Consider the following 19,486-nt stretch of genomic DNA (forward strand, 5'->3'; position numbering starts at 1 on the left):
TTCTCCCTCTACAGCAGGAAAAGCTGCAGTATGTACACAAGTTTTTTGACAATAGAGAAACACTTGGTAAGAATTCCTTACTAATACACCACTTTGCATAAATAACTTCAGCTGCGGCCCACAATCAACCACAAAATACAAATCCAGGGGAAAACAGCCTGTTTGGAGCCCAGTGCCCAGGAACTGTTTACTGTTCCTCATTTCCCGCTCTCTCTGTGAAGGTATTGTCAGGGACCACCCGCAGAACTGTAACAAAACTAAATGTCATCGAAAACAAGCGTTAACATATGAGAAGGGTCCCCACACACCTGCAAGCCTTAAGTAGCCTGAGGAGGAAGAGACAAAAGACTGGGCTCAGTTGCCAAATGGGAAGTTTGTTGGTCTAAGCTTTGCTCTGAGGAAAGGAGCTATTTACTCCACCAGGCTGGGAAGGAGAGGCCATCCAAGAAAACAATTTGCCTCGGACTAAAAGGTTGGTTGGTTGGTTTTTTGCTAGCTGGTAAGGGCTCCAAAGCTAAGGACTGAAGACATCTAGCAGGTGTCAGCCTGCCTGCTAGGGAAGTCTGGAGAGTGAAGAAATAGTATGAGCGGCTTTTCCTACCCTAAACAGGCTGGCACAGGGGCAACCCTATTCCTGACCCTGGGGGTAACCCGAGTGCTGGTGGCAAGGGCCTCGGGAGCCTTTCCCCGGCCAGCAGGCACAGGGGTTCCCGGCGCAGCGGCTGGCCCTGGGTCGGGCTGCCGGCTCTCTTTTCCCTGCGCCATAGTGACTGGGCAGCTCTGAGAAACAGAACCTGGTTTCAAGGCCAAAAACATATTGTATTTGTGCCCACAGGCATACATAAAAAGGAAAAACTGCCTTTGTACCTGCTCAGTAAATGGAAGTTGCGGCTCCCCTGCCTGTAGGAATAACACTAAATACCCCCACTGAAGCTACTGTATATATTAATCCAAGCTGTAAGCTTATTCACAGGCTCTAAAATCAGAAGCTGAGACCCTTAATCTGTTGATTTGCCTTAATGCCGAGAGGCTTCAAATGAGATTGGCTTCCACCGTTGCTATATTAGCTGTAACTAGCTAATAGGTAAGCATGCAACTCAGATACACACTAAACAAAATCCTTCTTGCTCCTTTCCCGGGCAACTCGTCAGACAAAGCGCCCCTGAGGAAATACTCCTTCTGAAGTGCGGTACCTCGCACCTGCGGTTACCTCCCCGCCACGAAGGCCGCTTGCGCTTTAACCCCAGCCGAGGCCCGGCGCCTCCTCACACCGACACCCGGGCACGGCTGCCGGGGCCGCGGCCGGGGAAGGCGGAGCGGGGCCGGCCGCAGGGGCCGCCCCGCCGCGGGGAGGAGGAGCGGGACCGCCCGCAGCGCTTTAAGTGTCGCGGCCGGCGCTGCCCCGCCGCCGGCTGGGCCATGGAGGCGGTGAGGGAGTGCGTGGGCTCGCTGCTGCGGTGAGTGCGGGGACGTCCCCCCTCCTTCCCTCCCTCCTTCCCGCGCTGGTTCGGAGGTTGGCGGCGGGCGACCGCCGGCTCGGGAAGAGCCCGGTCTGAAAAAGCCCCTTCGTCGGCTCCAGCTCTTCAGGAGCAAAGGGCGCTTTCCGAGCAGGGTGTGAGGGCTGCTCACAGCGGGCGGGGGTAGAGGGTGGCATCTGATGGGCCCTAGGTGGGAGAAGCAAGCAGGCGTGCTGTCGCGGCCTTTCAGGCCTCGGCTGGAGCCCTTCTGAGGGGAGTGCGGGTCGGAGCTTTGCGTTTTTAACTCCTTTCTGCGGTGCCGTGGCTGGGACGCCTTCCCCTCCCGGCACTCGCGAAGCTGCCGCCTTGCGCGCCGAGAGCTCGTGCGTAGGGCCTGGGGCCTCGGCGTAGCCCGGAGTCGCTTGTGCTCGGTGGCGGCGTGGCCACGGCTCCTGGCCTGGGTTTGCGTTCCAGGTGCGCTGACCCCATCCGTAGCGGTACGGTTCTGCGCGCCCCTCGGGAGCGCGCTCGTTCTAGCTGCGGTTCCGATACCTCTACCGGTCATGTCTTAGCAGGGGAGCCAAGTCTGCCATCTGGCTGAACCCTAAGCCTCCTGACTAATTTCTGACTCTTTTTTCTGCTTCGCTGTTACGGCCGTTGTCATTTGCCTGTGAACCCTAACCTACAAATCAAACCGTGCCATGTCCTGAAGCCGCTCGGGTTGTGCAACGTTGATTTTTCTGCGTGAGGCTGAAGACCATTGCACCACATTCTTAGACAAACATAAGAGGCATATTGCAAAGATAGAGTGAAATATGTGTGCAGGGCCCAAGGCAGGCTTTTAATCCCCGGGTTCTCCTCAAAAGAAAAAAAAAAAAAAAAAAAATCATTTGTCCCACCAGCCTTGACACTACACTGAATGCTTGGGTCAGTATCTGCGAGTCCCTCTAGCAGGTTGTAGTTGTACAAAACAAACTGGACAAGGTGCTAGAGTTTGAAGATATTTGCTCTTTCATTTATAAATATATTTTTGTGGTTTCCACTGACATAGGATCCCTCTGTCCTTGAGGGAAGAGCTAGGACTTGATCCTTTTGACTTTAAAAAACAATAAAACAATAGTGGAGTTGTCTGTATCTAACACGTCACTCAACTTTCTCGTAAAGCTGACTGTACCTTAGTGTGTTCCTTTCCTCTCCACCCCTTGTTTCCTGACTTAGCTTGATCAGCTTTTAATAGGAAATTATTTTTGGTAACTCCAATCTAGCAGAGGAATTCCCTGCATCAGGAATTGGTTTGTCTGGTTTCCGAGGACAGCTGCAGCAAAAAGGGGTCTTTCTAGGGGCCCTGAACGTAGGCTGGCCTGTTTGAGTCTGTGGCCTTTGTGTATGTGTGTGTGTGGGGAGCAAGAAAAAACAAGCTTTCATCAATAGGGCCAGAAATGGAAGGGTTTACACTCTGTTTATCTGGCTTTTTTTTTTTAATCATGCTGGCTTTTGTTTCCTAGTACTTCTCGTTAACAGAAACCTCAGCCTGCACTGGAGCCCAGACTCACTGCTTCATAAGCAGACATAGTTTAAAGATGATATTGACTGGTTTTATTGAAATGTAGGTGAAATGGCATCAATGTTAAATAACTCCCGAAGACTTGGACTCCTGTTAAGTGACTGGTGGAGCTAACGAAAGTCCTGCTTTATTAATCTGTTTGTTTGTTTGTTTTCTCTGACTTTTTACATCTGATAGAACTAGGCAGCAGTGTGAGGTGATTGATCTTGAATCCTGAAGAAACTCCTGTTCAGAGCTGCAAAATATGGCTTGTATAGCTGGCTGTGCTAATGGCTGAGGTGAACCCAGTTAGCTCAAGTCCTGCCCGTGAGCTGTGCCCCTAATGCTCTTCCTTCTGTATCAGGGTGTATGTTTTAGCTTTTTTCCTTATGTTTTGCCTTTTGTGAATGACAACTTGGCTTAAGTAATTGGAAAGAAAACTGTTCAACAGGACTGGTATTTTCTGTCCTCGCAAAAAAAAAAAAAATCTTGGCAGTGCTGTCATATATACCACTCAAGTAATTATTCTATGTGCTAGTTTTCAAATGTGTGAGAGGGAACAGGATGTAACTAGCTCCTAAAGCATCATCTCTTGAATCCTGAGCATTGCGCCTTGTTACATCAGGGTGCCCTGTGGAGTCACCAGCCCTGAGGCAGATGAGCAGGCTTCGTATCTGAGGAAGAGACTGGAGTGATTCAGAATGGGAGCTGGCCATGGACCAGTGGGGTGATTGGGGGACTATTACCTTAGTCAGTGAAGAGATTAACAAACACACCCTGTCCTAGAATGCTTCCCTTCTGTGGACCTTCAATACCTTTGTCAGTGCTACTCTGTCACCTTGTCCTCTTCCCTGGTCTTGACCCTTCTCCAGGAGGAAGGTGCTTATTAGCTCTTTAATTCGAAACAGAAAACCATACTGACCGCTCATCCTCACCAGCTTCGTTACAGGAAGGAGAGAGATTTCCACCAGCCATGTGTGTATATATATGGAAACTGTTGAAAGCCAGGCACCTAGTGTTTAGGCAGCACTACCAAGAAAGTATTAGCTTGAGCTAGAATAAAACTGTTCAACATCCCCCTCCTTTAAAAATGTAAAAGCTCCAGTAATGCTGAGGAGTTTTTGAGGAAGGTAAGCTTTAGTGTACAGAGGAAAGGCAATAGCCCAAAGCCCTGTAGAAGAGCAGTTCGGAATGAGAGCAGGAAATAAATTAATTGCTGCAACTCTGGCCAGTCACAAAAATGACTTTTCTGTGCATCCCAAAAATATGCTTAAAGACTAGATAAGAGGTTTGGAAAAGATAGTTATTCTCCCTGGTCAATGTCAACTTGCACAAAAGGTGTGACTGGGACATTATTAATTGAGTAACTTTATACCGTTTCATCATTTTTCTAGGAATTCCTGTATCCACTCTCTGGCTGCAGAAGGAGACTGCCAGTACACTCCCTCCCACTCTGTGACAGTGTCTGAGAATAGGTTTTCCTACATAAAGCTGACCTTTTACACCTATGTGAGAGAACAAAACGGGGACGCATCCCTTTCCCACTCCTGTGCAATTCAGTATTAAGGAGCAAAAGGTACACAGGGGATAAAGTCCAGACATGTGGGAGACAAAATGTTGTCTCCCTTTAAAACACTTGTTAGAAATCAGTCCTTTCCAGGTGTCATGCAGAGGGTGATTTTTGGCAAGCTGGCTATTGAATTAGCCAATGTAATGTGGCAGCAAAAAGCTGTCACTAGATGGAGATGGGAGCAGATCTGTACCTTGGTGTGGGAGTAGACAGTTACCAGTGTTCTGTGCTTGGTTTACCTAAGGGAACCTAAACAGTCACTATTAAAACATGCAATTGCCCAGGAAAATTTGAAATCTCTTTCTAAAAGTCTTTGCATTTTTCCAGCCTCTCTGGCAGCTTTCTCCAGCACTATGCATTTATGTACTTTTGAGCTTAATTTTAATTTCATTTGACTACTTTTGATACATTAGAGCACAAACAAGTCTTATTTTGTGATTTTTCAAAACTAGATAAAGTTTTATAGGCTGTAGATATTACTTACAAGATAAATGCTTTGGCTGTTTGGAAGTCAAGCGTTAACTATATTGAAAAGCTCCACTTGTGTTCTGATGCTAAGTGTTTTGAATATGGGCAATATGTTCAGTCCTCCTAAGGCAAACTCATACTTTAAATCATTATTCAAAAGTAGTTTTGTGTGTTATCTCATTGAGTGTTTATCTTGCAGGTAAAGAGAATGATCTAAGTGGCTGAATGCAGTAAGAGCTGCTGCCTTTCTAATTTACTGTAATCATGACCTTGACATAAGCTGAGCTAGAGGTGGCCCACATCTGCTTGAAATGTTTTTAATTTTAGAAGTGTTTTCAAATGTCACAGGCAAGAGAAAGTTCAGAGACAACATGTCTGTAGGGCTATGTAGTATTTAGTTTTGAAAGCAAGCTCCATGAGTCTAGTGTGACCTGTGAATTACTCGCATAATGTGCTTACGTCACTGAACTCCACAGTCCTCCTCCTTCTCACAGCACTTGACATGACTATTTTTATAACTATGCTGAATTTTTATTTGTCTTAGATCTTTGGTATCCATGGCAGCATCTGTGGGAGCAGTAACAAAACAGACCCTGTTCCCTCCTCTCATGCCTGCTGGGCGACCTTTCCGTGTGTCGAATGCCTCCCGAAGCAGCCGGAAAGGAATTGTTGCAAGCAGTCTGCAAGAGCTCATCAGCAAGGTATAGCAAACATTCCCGTTCTGGCTGAAACTTACAATGAAGTGCAGTATCCCAGAAAGGCAACTCACAGACTCTTGTTCTTCTAAAAATCATTGCTGGGGAAGTTCAGGAGAATATGTCAGATAAGCAAGTCTTAATATGAAATGATGGGCCCTCTTTTGAATGCTAAAATCTACTTGTTTTTTGCAGACTTTAGATGCCTTCCTTATATCTGCTGGAATAGTTACTCTGGTTTTGGAGGAAGATGGCACAGTTGTGGACACAGAAGAATTCTTCAAGTCCCTGGGTGATAATACACACTTCATGGTTCTAGAAAAAGGACAGAAATGGACACAAGTAAGTGTTGACTGCCTCTCTTTCACTTGAATAGAAGTGGATGGAAGAATGTCTGTGGCTGCTAAAATTGTTGGAAAGAGAGAAGAGGAAGAAAACTTGCCCTAAAGAAGGCAAGGTATCAGCTCCTTATTGAGCCTTCCTGGATGACAAATCAAGTTTGTTTTCTTCGTTTGTTTGGGGCTTTTTTTGTCCCTTGCTTGGACATAGAACTGTTGGCAAAGACGTGCCAAAAACTGAAATGAAACATTACAACTGAAAAGAATTACAGGGGAAATTCCCTGCTTTTGGAGAGCCTCAGAAATAATTTTGTTCTTGAGCCTTTTTGTAACATAAAGAAAAGTAGGACTTTGGTTGCATGAAGTTAAAAATACAATGTCTTTAAAGGTTAGCTTTTAGAGGGGGGAAAAATGCCCAAGTTAAGCAATGTAAAATAAGTTTGGCCTCATGAATGCAGTAATAGTTTAGTGAAGGTTAGAAAAATGTCTGTGTTTAATCTTGCAAACAGCTAAAAGTTGTCATCAAAACCTAATGTTAGTCTTCATGCTTTAAGGTATTTTAAGAACTATTACGATCAGCTAGCTTTAGCCTTCTAGTCATGTCAACTCAGTGTCCAATTTGTGGTTTTGTGGGGGAATAGTCGTCTGTACATTGATAAGATAGTCAAACTCCTAATTGTCTTTCCATGAAATGGTTGTTGCTAGAAAGCCAGCATCAAAATTTCTTCTATCAGGTGCAGAGCTAGCTGAGGAGCTGTGAGCAGGCCTACCATTTTTCTGTTTGTACATGGATAGCTCAATCGTGTGGCCCCGTTTTCTCAGTCTCCTGTTGCAGTGTGGGCAGTTTGTACATTGTTTTTTTTTTTCCCCAAGATACCTCACTGGCTTATCAACCTGCTGCATCCGGGCCATGAGCTCCAAGAGCAGAAAAGAAGTTGCAGTCAGGGTTATGACTCCATCTTGCTCCTTCTCCCTCTGCCCTATGGTATGGCAGCAGAACAAGTTTGAATGCTGCCCCTCTTCAGGATGTGCTGAATGACAGCAGGACTGCCACAGCTTCACAGATCATCTGGAGTGTAGCACAAGCTCTCTCATGCTTTGTCCAAATATTCTGGGTGTTAATGGGGAGGGATACACTACCAAGCATACCGACTACTTGTACATGTCCAAAACTGTTGTTGATAGGGGGCCCTGTTCCTGGAGCTCAGAGGCTATTGAAGTAAAACAGGCATAAAATTGCTCGCTAATGATATACTGCAGTGTTCAACTTGATCTGACTTACTATGCCACTGTCCGAGTGCTGGGGTGACAAATACAAAAAGGCCCAGTCTTGCACAACTTTATGGCTTCATTTAGCATGCAAAAACCAGCTTGGAAGCTGCCAAATCATTAACCTTGAGCAGAATGTGCTGAGCAGAGTATCCCATGTATCCACTAGATGTCTCTGTAAATATGGGTCATCTACTATTTTCTTTTTTTATTGAAGCCAGTGTCCTGAAAGCATCACTGTGAGTCCGGAAGCAGATAAGGGCTGCTTTCAGTAAAGGAGGCTGCATTTAAGGTGGAAGGTGACTTTCCACGCTCCTCTTCCTTTGCTTTTTCTCATAAAAAGTCAGTATTAAACCCTAGGCCTAATCAGTAGTGGTTCCCTCCCCATGTTGCTTTTTTAGTAGGAAGAAAGAGGTGTTAGGAGCCAGGATTTCAAATGAGGACCTGACTTTTCACAGATGTCATCTTTGCAGCTATCTCTTAAGAGTGCTCATCAGTATTGTGTTCCTTCCTAAACAGAAGGACCTAATGTCATCCTGGTAATTTGGTGGCGTGTTTCAGTGTGGACTAACTGTGCTGCCTCAGCTAGCAGCTGGAACATACCAGGATAATTAAATGGCAGGAACACTCTCCAGTGGCATTACCTGTGGCTTCAGTATACCCTGAAGAAGAAGCTGTATTATAGAAAAAAATATTCAGGAGGTGCTGTGTCACTCTGGAACTTCTGTGTCTGTTTGGAATAGCTTCAGAAGCCTGGTCAGGACTTGAACGAAATTGCATAAGCTGCAGACTTGCTTTTCTCTGTGCTAATGCTTTTAATTCTAGTTTAGAATTGATTGAGAACTAGCCCAAAGACTGGAATAAGCAAGCTGCTTCTAAAGAGCTGCACTGTTAATGATTGTCCTGCTGTAGTTTCCTGGCTCATGGTACAAACTGTCTCTCTCCCTCTTTTTGAATTAGACAAGAAATGGAGTTGCTGCTGTGAGACAAAAGAAGAAAATGGGAGTAGCTAACATCACATTTGATCTGTACAAGCTGAACCCTAAGGATTTTATTGGCTGCTTAAACATCAAGGCGACCTTCTATGAGATCTACTCTGTCTCGTATGACATCAAATGTATGGGAGCAAAAAGCGTATTGCGGTAAGTATGTTTCCACTACTGACCAGGCATGTATGTGTTAATGTAAAATCTGTGTTTGCTTATTGGTTCTGTGAAGCAGGTATGTTTATAAACTTAGTATTTTTATTAATTCTTACATACTGGCCAATATGCTGACTCTTCCTGTGTAAAGTGGATAGCTGACTTGTAAAAACTTGCCATAGCTTTTTATGGTGGAATCTTCAATTTCCCCCAAGGCAAAATCTTATCAGCTTGTATTTACTGCAAGGGTGTAGGCGCAGCAGCCTCTTCGTTTTCCTGAGGGAATTTCCCCAGATTCCTTTGACTTGTTTGAAGCATGCAGGAGGCTGAGGAAGAAGCATCTGGACTCTTTGAAGGGGGACTTTAAGGGGGTGAAATGAGAGGAATTTGAGATCTAATGGCGGAGTTCTAAAGCTGACTCAGACTTTGCAATACCTGGCTGCCAAATTCACCACCTGAGCTACGAAGAGGCAAAGGAAAACAGAAAGATATATGACAGTCCCCACTGTCTTCATGTGAATTTGTCATCTGTAGTAGGACTGTGTGACGTCGCTGTTTTTAAGCCAACTGGTTTCTAAGCAAACTAATGAAGCCTAACAAGGACTGCTGTCTCCTGCAGGACCGATCTGTGGTGGGTTGCGAGTTTGGTAGAACTGGCTGTTGGGAAATGCTGTCTTATGTAGGGGCAAAATAATACCTGTCCTGTCCGCCACTTTCAACAGCGTGTTGAAAGCCTGTGTCAAAACCAGCTGCGTCTTGCTGTGGTTGAAGAAAACTTCTTCTGAGTTCAGACTCCTTCACAGAGGTGCCATGCTTAGACAGCTGTTTAAGCTGAAGCCCTGAATTTCTCTACCTTTCAAATTCTGGTTGAGACACAGTGGTGTAGTGTTCCTGCATTTTATTACTTGAGGACCAGATCTGCTCTGTACGGAACAGACAGATGTATATGCCTGTAAGTGAGGTTTTCACTTCTCCTGAGCAATGTGTAGTCCTTCCTTTGAAGTCTTCAAATAGTCCCTCCTCTCAGGATGCAGGTATTAAGCATTGTAATGCTAATCTTGTTCCCTGTCTTTCTGTCTGACTGACCTCTCCCACTCTACTTAGGTGGTCCCTTGCTTAATCTTTCAGGCTACGGCTGGTGTGAGTGTAGATGAGACTCATCTCTCTGGTCATGCTGCAGTGATTATCCAGCTATATGCTATGCCCACCTGTAGCACTGGCTTCATTAGGATTTCTTCAAAGCAAAGGCTTACCCTTAAGCAGCTGCATTCCTCCAGTTGCTGTTTGTCAAGTCTCTTGAGCCAGAACAAACTCTGATTTCTGGCTATCTGCTATGGAGATGAGTATCAGCACTGGAAGTTGCACTGTTAAGGGGAATTTGAAGTGACAGTTCTGCCTCCCTGCCGACACAGGGCTGCTGGTGAGAAAGAAAGGGTACTGGCAAACAGCTGAAGTAGCTGTGAAGTTCTTCTAGAAGCACTGTTAAGTTACAGAGTTGAGCTGTAAGGGATGTGCCAGTGCCAGGGTGGGGAAATAGCTTGCTGGCAAAGAACAAGGGTGACAGAAGAGATAACCTTGGGTACTCTTGAACACAACAGTGAGATGGCCTGTCTCAACTTGCTACTGAAATTGAAGACAGATGATGTTAGGTTCTTGGTGTAGTCCCTCTGCTAACGAGTTCCAAATTGCTAACTCTGATGCCCTTTCCCCAAGCCCACCTGTGCAGTGTGAAGGGAAAGGACTTTAAAATGCTGCAGTTGTTCATTGGTGGGAGGGGCTCAAAGCCTGCCAGATCTGATTAGTGCATTTCCCCCTAACAGTTTCTCCCTGTAGTGTCCAACTGAAGGATCAAATGTCCAGTTCAACAAATAACTTCCTCCATGGCTTAAGTGACAACTGCTCTCCTGTGCAAGTGACACACTACAGCTGCTCAAAAGCTCGGTACCAGGTGCAGCTTGCTTTGTAACTGTAAAGCTCCTTGGCCTGTACTATCTGGTGGAGGGAAGGACATACTGAAATGGCATATGTGTGGAAAACATGAATAAAGATACAGTGTTTTTTTTTTTAAAGGCTTCCCAGGCTCTAAGGACAGGGTATTCTACTCTTTTGAAGCACTGGATTTTGACTGCAAACCTTCTTTCATCACAGTGGAAAAAACTGAATTTGTAGAAAGAAGAATTTGCCTTCTCTGCTAGAGCTCAAAGCAGAAGTGAATAGCAGTAGAGGGTTCACAGATGCATGTTTTCTCAGACAGGAATTCAGAAAATCTTCCCTCTTTTTTGCAGAAGGGGAAGGCTGGTCTGGTTTCTGCATCTTCAGAAACTGATCCCTTTTCCAGTTTTGGAATGGTTCCAGTTCTTGTGTACTACTTCCCCAATGCCTCAGCTTCATACTTGTGGGGGCCTGCTTAATTTTTGGGGGATGAGACTTGACTATGGCTGTCAGCACTGATGTCCCAATTGTTTCTTGGAGAACAGAAGGAAGAAGTTGAACAAATGACCACTCAAATATGATGATCTCTATTCCCCTGCGATCCTGTGGTGATCCACAGTCTATATTGTAGACCTCTGATGCTTGCCTGATCTTAGTTTATGGATCTGTACTGATTCTCACACCATATTGTATGTTTGAATGCTGATACTTATTAAAACTTTAAAAAACAGAGTAGTGAACTGAGAGTTCTTAAGGCTTGCAGCCTGGACAGTATTAATTCGCCTGGCTTCACTTGTTTTGCTGTTGAGCATCCACTGTAATGTGATTGCTCAGCTTCAGATCTAATCAAGTTTGATCTGTAGCTTGGGGATACATGCAATGTTGTATTAGCGAGTGGCCTAAAGGTGAGACGCGAGGTGGATTCATGCTGCAGGAATGCTGCTGGGCTCCCAGGCAAAGTTAAGTCTTCAGTGGTGCTCTGGTAGTTTGAGTGATGGCTTTGCAGAAGGCCTGTAAATGTCTTAACAGGATGACAGCCTGCTTTGTTAAATGTGTTTTCTGGTTCTGCCAACATGTCAATAGTTTTCTGTCAATCAATGGCCACAGAAGTATTTGCTCTAAAGGAGGTACAAAAATGACCAGCATCTCAGAAGTGAGGAAGAGAGTTCTTAAATATATCTACCTAACTCACCCTAAAGGTGTTGGGGGGGTGGGGCAATGTCACCCTGTTGGTGAAATCTTTTCTAAACAAATGGCTTTTCTTCCAGGAAGGTGCTTCAGCTAATGTCCCACATAGCACAAATAACTGGACAGTTTCTTCTCTATACTGGAACGTATATGTTGCAGTTGATGGATGAATATGATGAAGATGGCACGTGTACAAGACCAAGGCGGGACCAGTGAACACAGCTGCACTTCTGATATCGGATCCTTCTGCTTAAAGACATTATCTTGCCCAATTTTGATTGTAATGATGTTATAGCAGGGGGATGTCTACTGATGTGAACTAACATTTTTCCCGTTTGGGAATGCTTGTAGGCCTTAGTCATAAAATAAGTGTTTGGTGTTTGCAGGCTCTTAACGCAGCAAAAGGATGGCTGCCTAATGTCTGAGAATCTGGCAAAAGGAGAGAGGGCAGGTTTTTGCCCCAGCAACTCAAACTGGAGAATAAGTATACTTGGAAACTTGCATGCTTTGTATCCAGTGGGGTATTTCTTGCACTGATCAAAACATAGTTTGGTTGGTTTTTTTCATGGCTGTCTACTTGCCTTCTGAACAGACTGGGCTGTAAGGCAGGGGCGAGGGAGCTGTGTTTTTTTGTTTTTGTTTTTAATCCTTAACAGTGCTGGTATTAGTGTCCAACTGGCATTGAGGTACAAAAGGGTGAAGTGTACTTATTTACTTGTGCTACCAATGGAAATACACAGTACAACTGAATCCTGGTTCAGACTGACCACTCTCATGAAGTCTAATTGGAGAAAGTGCAACTACTAAGCAGAAGCTTAAAATTTAGCCTTACTTCCCTTAAAACAAGTAAAAATGTTTCATTTTAACTCTTTACATTTTTCTTCAAATCAACAGAAAGTTCAGGTTAACATAGCTCATACCAGTTGAAGGAACTGATACGTTTCTTTAATGGGTCCGATGTCCAGTTCTGCCTGAAGTATTGAATAATTTGCTATAGTTTCATGAACATGGCTTACAGGCAACGTGCTGAAGCTTCCTTCAGGGGTTAAACCATCGCTAATGTAGTTTTTATTGTTCAGTTGCAAGATGACACTACGTCTCAAGCTGTATTTGAGGTACACGTAGCATGGATCTGTAAGAGATACTGGATTTTGATGCCCCTGTGCTCAGGGGAGAGCAGCAGGACGCTATCTGGTCTCGTGTAACATACGTATGCTCTAAACTGGATATTTGTGGTTTTATAGTCTCCCAAGACAAGCTGTATTAAAGGCAAAGTTTTTAATCCTTAGATAGAATTGTCCAGAATGTTTTCTGCAGTTTAGTGAACTGCTAGTATGACCAGCTTCCAGCAAGCTTTTCCTCAACAGTGTAGAAAACTGGAAAACGAGCAGTGTTAGGCATCTTGTGTCAAAATACAAACTCCCGTTGCTGAAGGGAAAAAGCCCAGCTTTGGTTGTTCATAGGTGTGGCTTTTGAGGTTTTCACTTGCTTGCTCATGAAGAATTTTAGTAAGTTGTTATATTCTTGCTTAAGACTGAAAGCTGTTAAGGAGACAGCGGATACAGGTAATGTGTCTGGCCTGACGGCGGGTGCCACCTAGGAAGAGAAGCTCTGGTGACAGAGTGAGCAAGTGGGGCAGGGGAAGAAAGCAGTGGGAGCGAAAGGGAAAAGGACCGGTGTGGACCCCACAGTGCTTGCCATGCCTCTGCTGAGACAGGAATCCATAACTATGTGCATCAACTGCACTGATTAGTTGGAGGAAAACCTAATTGTTAAAAGAGGAGCAGGTGGACTGAAAAGACCAAGCATTGTGGTCAGCTGGATCTGTTCACTTCAAATGTCACTAATATGTGAGAATATTGCTCTTGCTTTTATCTGCAAATTTCACCTTTATATGCTTATTTTTGCCTTCTCTTTATGGATGTGACAGCCAGCTGGAGCTGCGTCTTTTAAATCACTGTTGTGATGAAAAGCAGCCTAAATCCAAGCCTAAATCCACCAAGGGACTGGTGGGCACAAGTTCACTAGGTCTCTGCCTGTCTCTTCAGTACAGGTATTGCAAATAAGTAGATAGCCAAGAAAAACCTTGGGTTTCTTCCTGATTTCTGTTGTTTCCCATCTACTTCTGAGTGTTTGCTGAAGAGGGGGGAGGGCACACAGCTCTGGGCAAGGAAAGGACTGATTCTTTCCTAATTTCTCCCAGGGAAGAATGCCTGTAACTTGCAGCACTGTCAAGTTTCCTTCAGAAGAAAACAAACTATTCTGAGTAATGAGAAAGTGGTTATGTTAAAATGGAAGCTTTATACTTAATCTATGTTGTTTTCACCATTCCACCCCCTGCCCTGAGTGATTGTTGCCATGATAACTGTTGGCTAAAGTCTTTCTACCCCTATCAAGGAATTGCATTTAACTCATGCAGTGCAAGGACTTTGTCATTAATTCTTTCAAGTCTTAAGGACCATTTATTCTATTAAAACGAGAACGTCTCTAGAAAGTGAACTCGATGTAATGCTCCTAAGAATATTTATGTTGCTAATGGTGGGAGCACCAACATTAAAAAAAATAAACCAAAACCAAACAAAACCCCAACTTGCATAGTTCAATATTGCATTAATTTGCGTGAAATGCCCCTTCATCTGTATCTCTAATAGGAAAGCTTTTGCAAGTCTGAACTGTGCAGATCTCAAATTCCAGCCTCCTACAGCCGGAGGCAATTGTTACAGACGTAACACTCCATGGTTTCCAATGGTACTATCTTAGAACCTAATGTGATCTAAAAGGCTAACTCAGTATGAATTTGCAATGGTTTTGGGCAGCTTAATGCTTAAAACTTGAGTTGCTGAAGGTCATGTGAGCTGCAAAGTCTACATCTGAGAGCATCTCCCTCCTCTAATTCAAAATGCAAACAGCTGAACAAAGTAACTCAGCTTTGATATTTTCTCAAAATGGGAGAAGTGTCTTGGAATGTTTCAAGTGTCTGAAATTTTCATTGCTTCTAAGCCTGTGGCAAAACCCAGATTCAGTATTTGGGGAATGATACGTGCTACTGTACCAGCGTCTTTCCAGAGATAAAGTTTTGGCTTTGGGTCAAACTGGAGGAGTTTGTAATTCTCTGAGTTGGAGCCAGTTTGATTTTTTTGTGTTGTTTTGTTTTACAGACTGCTTAGGAAGCATAGGTTTTACTTCAGCTGCATGTGGTACACAGCAAAGAACAACTTCAGCATTATCTAGCTTTCAGAAAAGTATATGCAAGTGGTGTACAATATGTAGGAAGAGACAGAAAAACTAAAAGCACAGGCTCTTAACTGCAGGTATGTAGAGAAGTAAGTAGCTTTTCTACTGACTTTTTCAGCTTTAATTTTTCTTTCCATAAGCTCAGTTAATCTGCACTTGTTAGTGTTGCAGTCAAGGCTGGTAGTACTGACATGTGGAAGGTGTGAAACATGTTTACTGCCTCCTTGCTTGCGCTGGCCCTTTTTGCCTGTTTCTTTGCATCACTTGCTAACAATGCACCAAGTCATACTCTCTGGTTACCAAAAAAGGAATTTTCACTGAAGTACTCGATCTTGTTGACTCAGGCACTGTTCATGTTCTGCAGGCAAAACAAAGTTGCTCTCTTCATGACTAGAATGAAGGATCTAGTAGCTTTTTTGTGTGTGTAATTTATCATTACTTCATTTCCTTCCTTTCATAAACCCATGAAGCTGTTGCTTGCTTGCACCTTCCTGTTCTTTCAGGAGAAATAGGATTACAAGCTCTTCTGTCCAGGGAGAGAGGAAAAGGCAGGGTCTAAATTCCTCAGACCATTTGGAATATGCTCTAGGAAACATCCTGAATCCCTTCCCTACAGAGAAGGGAAAGGTAAAGAAAGGAAAATAGGACTTTGGGCTGGAAGTTTTTTCAGTACAGTGAGTAGAGAGGTAGGTGTTCACAATTTAGGAAGTGTTGGTAATCCTGAATATTAACTGTGAAGATAACTACGTATGATCATTTGTAACTGACTAGAATTATAACTCTAAATCATTTCAGCATGCTTCTTCCTGAGATAGCACTTGAACTAACTTTAATTCTTTAATTAAAGGCAAAAGAAAGTTTAAAACCAAAGTACTTTTTTTTTTTTTTTACTTGATCCCTCAAGTTTTACTGGAGATACTAATGTGATTAACATACCACTTCAGTTGTGTATTAGTAAGTATCCTTGTGGGGTTTAGCATTTATCACTGATGTCTGTACCTTACCTTGTCATATATGCAGTTAAGATATTTATAAACATGAGCATTATTGTTTTGGTAAGGGAAAAGATAGTATTTTACCACTTCACAACTTTCAAGCTCAGTAGTTTAACTTGCTATGAAAACTGAGATGGGTGAGAATTATGTGTCAGTGATGCGAGTATTTTCTGATGGTGGTGTCAATTTGAAGGAACACTGTGAATAAATAAATTCAAATAGTGGCTTTAGATGTCATCTCTATTAATTTCCTGGAATAATCATGAATGTTAATGGTCTGCTACAGACAGTTTCCAAATGCTGGACTGCAGCAGTGAAGTAACTGGATACTATTATGTGGCTCCGAACTCTTAACTCCTTACTGATGACTCACTTTCTGGCCTCGGAGAAGCCATGAAAGTGTGTTTCCTTTCGTACAAAAGGGAATGCCTTCCTCCATCTTTTACCAAAGCTGCAAAAGACTACAGACTGCTAAGTACGGGAGACAGAAGGCTTCAGCAATCTCTGGTTTTCACTAAATGCTGTAAGGATGAAGAACCTCTTCTTATAATGCCTCATGAAAACTCTCTGTGGTCATTTACCTACAGATACAGTAGTATGCATTTGATTGCAGGGAAATGTGAATTTAGTTTAGTGAAATATTAGATTTGTCTGGTTCAGGATTAACTTAGTCTTCAGGAGGAATAGCATGTGAGTGTGATCAATTTAGCACACTTTTATCTAGTGAGTACATCCTGTACTCAGCTTAAGGGACAGTTTTGCAGAGCTTGACTATTCAGCAGTTCCGTTTGTGTGGGAGAACCAAGGTCTGATTTCTTGCTGTGGAAAAGCACAAAATAGCACTGTATTGGGTTTAGTGGCACAGTGGTGGTGGTGGAGGGGTGCCGTAGGGGTGACCTCTGTGAGTAGAGACCAGGGGCTGCCTCTGCGTTGCACAGAGCTGCTTCCAGCTGGCTCTAAAATGAACCCACCGTTGCCCAAAGCTGAGCCCTTCGGCCAAGTTGGTGGCACCTCTCTGCAAACATATTTAAGAAAGGATTAAAAATGCTGTGCAGCAGCTGTGAGAGGACTGATAAAAATGTGAGAGAAACAACCCTGCAGACACCAAGGTCACAAAAGAAGGAGGGGGAGGAGGTGCTCCAGGTGCTGGAGCAGAGCTTCCCCTGCAGCCCATGGAGAAGACCACGGTGAAGAAAGTTGTCTCCCTGCAGCCCATGGAGGACCCCATGCCACAGCAGGTGGATATGCCTTGAAGGAAGCTGCAGCCCATGGAAAGTCCATGCAGGAGCAGGTTCCTGGCAAGAGCCATGGCCTGCGGAGGGGAGCCCAAGCAGGAGCAGGTTTGCTGGCAGGACCTGTGACCCATGGGGGACCCACACTGGAGCAGTCTGTTCCTGGAAGACTGCACCCCGTGGAGAGGACGCACACTTGAACAGTTCCTGAAGGACTGTATCCTGTGGGAAGGGCCCATGCTGGAGCAGAGGAAAAAATGTGAGAAGGAAGGAGAGGAACTGCTGCGGACTGACTATGACCCCCATCCCCCTGCACCATTTGGGGTCAGGGAGAGGAGGTGGAAGAGTTGGGAATGAAGGAGTGAAGTTGAGCTTGGCAAGAAGCAGGGAAGGGGGGAAGGTGGTTTGAGTTTTGTCTTCATTTCTTACCCTTCTACTCTCTTTTTAATTGACAATAAATTAAATTAATCTTCCCTGAGTTGAGTCTGTGTTGCCTGTGACAGTAATTGGTGAGTGATCTCCCTGTCTTTATCTCAACCGATGAGCTTTTTCATCTTATTTTTTTCCCCATGGCCTGCTGAGATGGAGAGAATCGCTCAGTGGGCACCTGGCAGCCAGCCAAGGTTAACCCACTACAAGCACAAAGCACTAAAAGTAAGAATAAGCAAAAAACAAGCTGCCTGTGCTATAGGTGGCCGGTAAAATTGGAAGCAAGTGGCTTTTCACAGCTCTGTGTTTGCAGACAAACTCCAGTCATCCACAGGACAGGGTTAATAGTTCCAGCTGTCATGATACAAACTGTTTACTGACATCAGTCTCAAGCGTGGTTTTTCTAAGGTCACCCATTGATCTGAATCATTCCTAGTAGGCTCCATGTCTAATGTATTCTTGGTTAGGAATATTTATTAATAAATATTAATTATCACTTGAAAGAGAACACTGAAATAGTACTATTAGTTATTTTATAAAACAGCTAATGAAATGTAACACTAAAAGTACAGTATTTCTTAATAGACTCCAGAATCAGGATAATGCATTCTGTGCAGTACCAACATAAAAAGTTGATTGATCATCAGTTTTTTAAAAAGTCTGCTTTAATAATTAGCGTACATTATGTATAGATTAGGTTTGGGTTTTTTTTAAGTAATATAACTATTGTCATTGGTTGGTTGTGAGTCTGTTGTGTGTTAAGAAAAAAAACCAAACAGCTAGATCCTCAGACAACAACTACATTTAAGAAAACAGTAGCTTAATGATGTGGGTAGTCAGTCTATTATAGACCCAGAGAAACCTCAGACATCTAAGAAGTCCTTTAAAGTCTTAAAGTTATAGGTATATAGGTATAGGTGTAATTATTTCTGACACATTTTGTAATTACACTGTGAAGTCCATAATCCTTTGTGTTAAAAGCGCTTCTAATTACAAAGCATCTTCCACTGCATAGGTACGTGTCTGTCTTTGCTGCTGCTCTTTATTAAGTAGTGGTTTCAAATGCTCTTCCCCCACCTCAAAAATTGGGAAAGAATGAGCAAGAAAACAATAAATAATCTTATTTATGTGTAAGAAGGACTACTGATTCATTACCAAACTAGACAAACTGAAGTCTACAGTACTCTCTATTTTATTCCTGAAAAGCTCAAGTGCAAATGGCATTATTTCAGCGATTCCTGTACCAAACGTGCTTAATTTAGGTGCTTTCCCAGTTGCAGATTTTCCCCTTTTTGCCCACTTCGGGATGTTGCGTAGAAAAGCTGCCTCAGACAGTTGCAGAATATTGTTCTGATCTGCACTCACCTCCCTGAGTGACCACGCTGTCCAAATAGAAGTCACTGTCTTCCAGAATAACCGATGTGTTTTCAGAGACAATTGATTATTCAACAATAAACCCATTTTATCTGAAAATCAGAAATCACTAAAGAGTTGCTGCAAGTAGCTAGCTATTGCAGTCTCCCAGAAAAGCCATTTTATCTTTGGATGGGATGCTCAAGCTGGTTTTCCTCATCATTATAAGCATTGTCTGCAAACTACATTACGATCAGAATTTCACCTAGATAAGAAAAGTACAGTCTCTCCTAGTTTCACCTCTGTGACCACTGAATTCAGTAAACAATTCTCTCAGTTCCTCCTAGCCTTACCTGGCCCTGACACGGTACCGTGCTCCCTTTTCACCGGAGCTGTGGTCAGTGGAAACAGAGCAGGTTTTGTCACTAGCAGCACCAGCAATGACTAAAGGCAGAAGCAATCTAATGGATGAAAGTCACTTCTGTTTCCATGACTTCTACCTCTCCAAAGGGTTGGGGTTTTGGTTTGGTTTGTTGTGTTTTGGTTTTGTTTCCCCAGAAAATTCCAAGTGCGACATTCAGGTTTTCATTTGGAAGCTCCCAGCACTTTTTGCACCGCTCTTGTGTTCCTTCATCTAAACC

The 19,486-nt window shown here is 43.7% G+C and overlaps 1 protein-coding gene across 3 annotated transcripts; it reads left to right on the plus strand.

The window, feature by feature from the left end:
* The first annotated feature begins 382 nt into the window (after nt 1–382).
* CIDEA (cell death inducing DFFA like effector a) lies at nt 383–17,541 on the plus strand. Of its 3 annotated transcripts, XM_087756988.1 has the most exons (6): nt 1,337–1,457; nt 4,395–4,576; nt 5,583–5,739; nt 5,929–6,075; nt 8,301–8,482; nt 11,683–17,541. In XM_087756988.1, exons 3-6 carry the CDS (start codon nt 5,596–5,598, stop codon nt 11,816–11,818), a joined length of 609 nt encoding a protein of 202 aa, XP_087613114.1. In that variant the 5' UTR covers nt 1,337–1,457; nt 4,395–4,576; nt 5,583–5,595; the 3' UTR covers nt 11,819–17,541. The 3 variants fall into 3 exon arrangements, with proteins under 3 accessions (XP_087613123.1, XP_087613108.1, XP_087613114.1); XM_087756997.1 differs by lacking the exons at nt 1,337–1,457; nt 4,395–4,576 and adding an exon at nt 383–472; XM_087756982.1 differs by lacking the exon at nt 4,395–4,576 and having other exon boundaries at nt 1,304–1,457.
* The last annotated feature ends 1,945 nt before the right edge of the window (nt 17,542–19,486 follow it).

This window comes from Nipponia nippon, unplaced genomic scaffold, assembly GCF_047370975.1.
Source record: "Nipponia nippon isolate SJK-2023a ecotype South Korea unplaced genomic scaffold, ASM4737097v1 scaffold_1, whole genome shotgun sequence".
In the NCBI taxonomy this organism is placed as follows: domain Eukaryota; kingdom Metazoa; phylum Chordata; class Aves; order Pelecaniformes; family Threskiornithidae; genus Nipponia; species Nipponia nippon.

What these genes read in the sequence shown, in the direction of transcription:
- CIDEA (XM_087756982.1), top strand. Translation starts at nt 1,420, where the DNA reads ATGGAGGCGGTGAGGGAGTGCGTGGGCTCGCTGCTGCG. An exon ending in TGCAAGAGCTCATCAGCAAG is followed by an intron (nt 5,740 to 5,928) that starts GTATAGCAAACA and finishes TGTTTTTTGCAG; the next exon opens with ACTTTAGATGCCTTCCTTAT. An exon ending in AAGGACAGAAATGGACACAA is followed by an intron (nt 6,076 to 8,300) that starts GTAAGTGTTGAC and finishes TTTTTGAATTAG; the next exon opens with ACAAGAAATGGAGTTGCTGC.